Below are 2502 nucleotides of genomic sequence, written 5' to 3'. Positions count from 1 at the left end.
AAATAACATAGAACCATAAATTATGTCTTTATTAAATAATTATAAAGGGTATTATTTAAATTTTTAAACTTAGTTTTTCAAGTCTTATTTAGATCTGATTATTATTGATTATAAAAAACAATCTTTAAACATATGTACATTTTTGAATCAATTATACTTGTAGGATTTTTCTTAGTGTAATACATTAATGATATACAATAAATACTCGGAAAAAAATTATATGATTGAAATAACCGTTATAATAGTTATCCCAACTAAAAAACACCCTAGAAATCATTAATATTTGTAGGCATAACTAATATTAATATTAAATAATTCAACAAATATTGTGATCTTTTTGCACTACTTTTATTATATTTATGTTGTAATAATAAAAAAGTAAAAAAATTACGGAACTACATAGTTTTTATTTTTTGTTTATCACATATTCTGGTAGATTATGTATTTTTCTTTACTACTGCAAAACAACAACATGTTTTATCGCAAATTATGTCATAGCTTTTAATCAGCAAAATCTCAATAACAGCTTGCCCAATTTTAAAATTTCAAAAGTAATTTTGTTTAAAATATTATTTCCCTAACAGATTTTTAAAAAAGTGGTTTTCATATAAATTATTTTAGTTACTATAAATGTCTACCCTTTTACATTAGGGTTGAACTTTAATTTCAATCATAAAAAATTTATTTAATTATACAACAAAACTCTAAAAAAATATATTTTAAAAAATAATAGCAGATTTAAAAAATATCTGTTTCCAAGCTTATTGAATACCCTTTATAAGTGTATGTATTAATAAATATGTTTTTAAAGTATTTTTAATCATACACAGGGATATGGCTGCTAAAATATAGATAATTTTATAAGCCTTTGGGTTTTATTAATGAATATTCTTTAGAAATACAATATTATATTAAAAAATACTTCGTCACTTTTGCTCTATTCTTAATTATATTTTTTTTGTTATAACTATTATTTGTGCAAATTTTACATTATTTTCTGTCAGAATCAAAATTAAATTATGAATAATATGATTAGTTAGAAACTGTAATAAAAGAATTATAAAGATAATAATAATCTTTTATGAAGAAAGTTTATAATTATGTGATTAACAAAATGTTAATTTAAAAAAAAAAAAGGATTTTTAAATGGGTATCTTTATTTTATTCATTATAATTAAGTACAATAATATTACATTGAAAATTTAACAAGCTTTGTTATTATTTTGTTATTTTGAATAAAAAAAAACGGTTAAACAGTAATTTATTTATTCAACTGTTCGTCAAAACTTACTCAATACTAACTGCACTCTTTCCTCATTAATGGAGCAAGACTTTTTATGTTGAGATGAAATAGTACTTAATGGTTTATAAATTGAGAAAAATTTAATTATACAAAATTATATTATGTCTTATATTTGTTAAGATATTGTATGAGTTGTAATTAAGCAATTAATTGCAGTAATTCAAAATAATTAATTTTACTCAAAAATTAAATTTTTTATTAGTAGTTTTTCTCAAGTGATATTTAACAAAATAGTAATATTAGTATCATCTAGCGGATACATATTCAAGCTTGAGATTAGTGATTACAACTATCATATCTAGCGCCATCTAGATGTAATACTGTTTTGAAACCAGTTGCTTTCAAATCTGATAGGTTGCTCTAATGTGGTACACGACTGACTGTAAAATATGTTAATAGGTTGTGATTAGTATCTCTAATATTAAAAACAGTAATTAAATAATGTTAATTTTTGTTTTATAGTTCGTATTAGCAATACATACATACGTATATTACTTAAATACTAAATTATGGATATATATTATAATATGATATATTATTCATAGTTGACTGAATAATTATCATTTGAGTTAATTACTATTGATGATTAATTTATATTTTATTGCATAAATACGTTTAGATAACGTTCCAGTATTATGTTCTGAGAATTTGAAATGTCCACTCAAGATGAATAACCTTTGCCAAGACTACAGTTTTATGATTACCTGTTGTTGTACTGGACACTGAGACTTAGTTTAGTATTTTTATTAACGCAGTTTTTTATTTGATCAATGAAATGTGTTTATTATATAATACCTATGATAATTTATCAACATATTTTTTCATTAACTATTTCTTTTGGAACACCGTTTCTAATATTGTAGGGGTTTAGTGTATTACCAATTAGGTCTGTTGACAATAATAAAATGTTGGTCTAAAGAAATCTATCGTATGGCTGTACCAATCATCTCAATTGTACTCTATATCTGTTAAATAACTAAATGTTTTTATGATATTTAATTTTGGCGTATTATTTTATTAAAATAATGTTCTGTGGCATATTTCTAATTGCTACTGAAAACAACATAAATACTTAAAAATTAATAATAAATTCGATGTTTTTTAATTTTAAATTTCATCATCACAAGTAAAACCGCGAGAATATCCTTGTGCATGACCTATAAATATTTTTGTAAAATATACGTACAAAAAAATATTTG

The 2502-nt window shown here is 21.9% G+C and overlaps 1 protein-coding gene across 2 annotated transcripts in view; it reads left to right on the top strand.

Moving 5' to 3' along the window:
• LOC126908721 (uncharacterized) overlaps nt 1–2302 on the top strand; it is a 91387-nt gene extending 89085 nt beyond the window's left edge. For both annotated transcript variants that reach the window (XM_050691040.1, XM_050691037.1), the window contains exon 3: nt 1923–2302. In XM_050691040.1, the coding sequence (XP_050546997.1) occupies nt 1923–2029 (107 nt within the window). In that variant the 3' untranslated portion in view covers nt 2030–2302. The remainder of the gene's footprint in view (nt 1–1922) is intronic.
• Nucleotides 2303–2502: the final 200 nt, after the last annotated feature.

Source organism: Daktulosphaira vitifoliae, unplaced genomic scaffold (genome assembly GCF_025091365.1).
Source record: "Daktulosphaira vitifoliae isolate Bord-2020 unplaced genomic scaffold, ASM2509136v1 Scaffold_5, whole genome shotgun sequence".
NCBI classification, from domain to species: Eukaryota; Metazoa; Arthropoda; class Insecta; order Hemiptera; family Phylloxeridae; genus Daktulosphaira; species Daktulosphaira vitifoliae.
The sequence above is the reverse complement of the archived record's forward strand: the minus strand, read 5'-3'. Positions and strand labels throughout refer to the sequence as shown.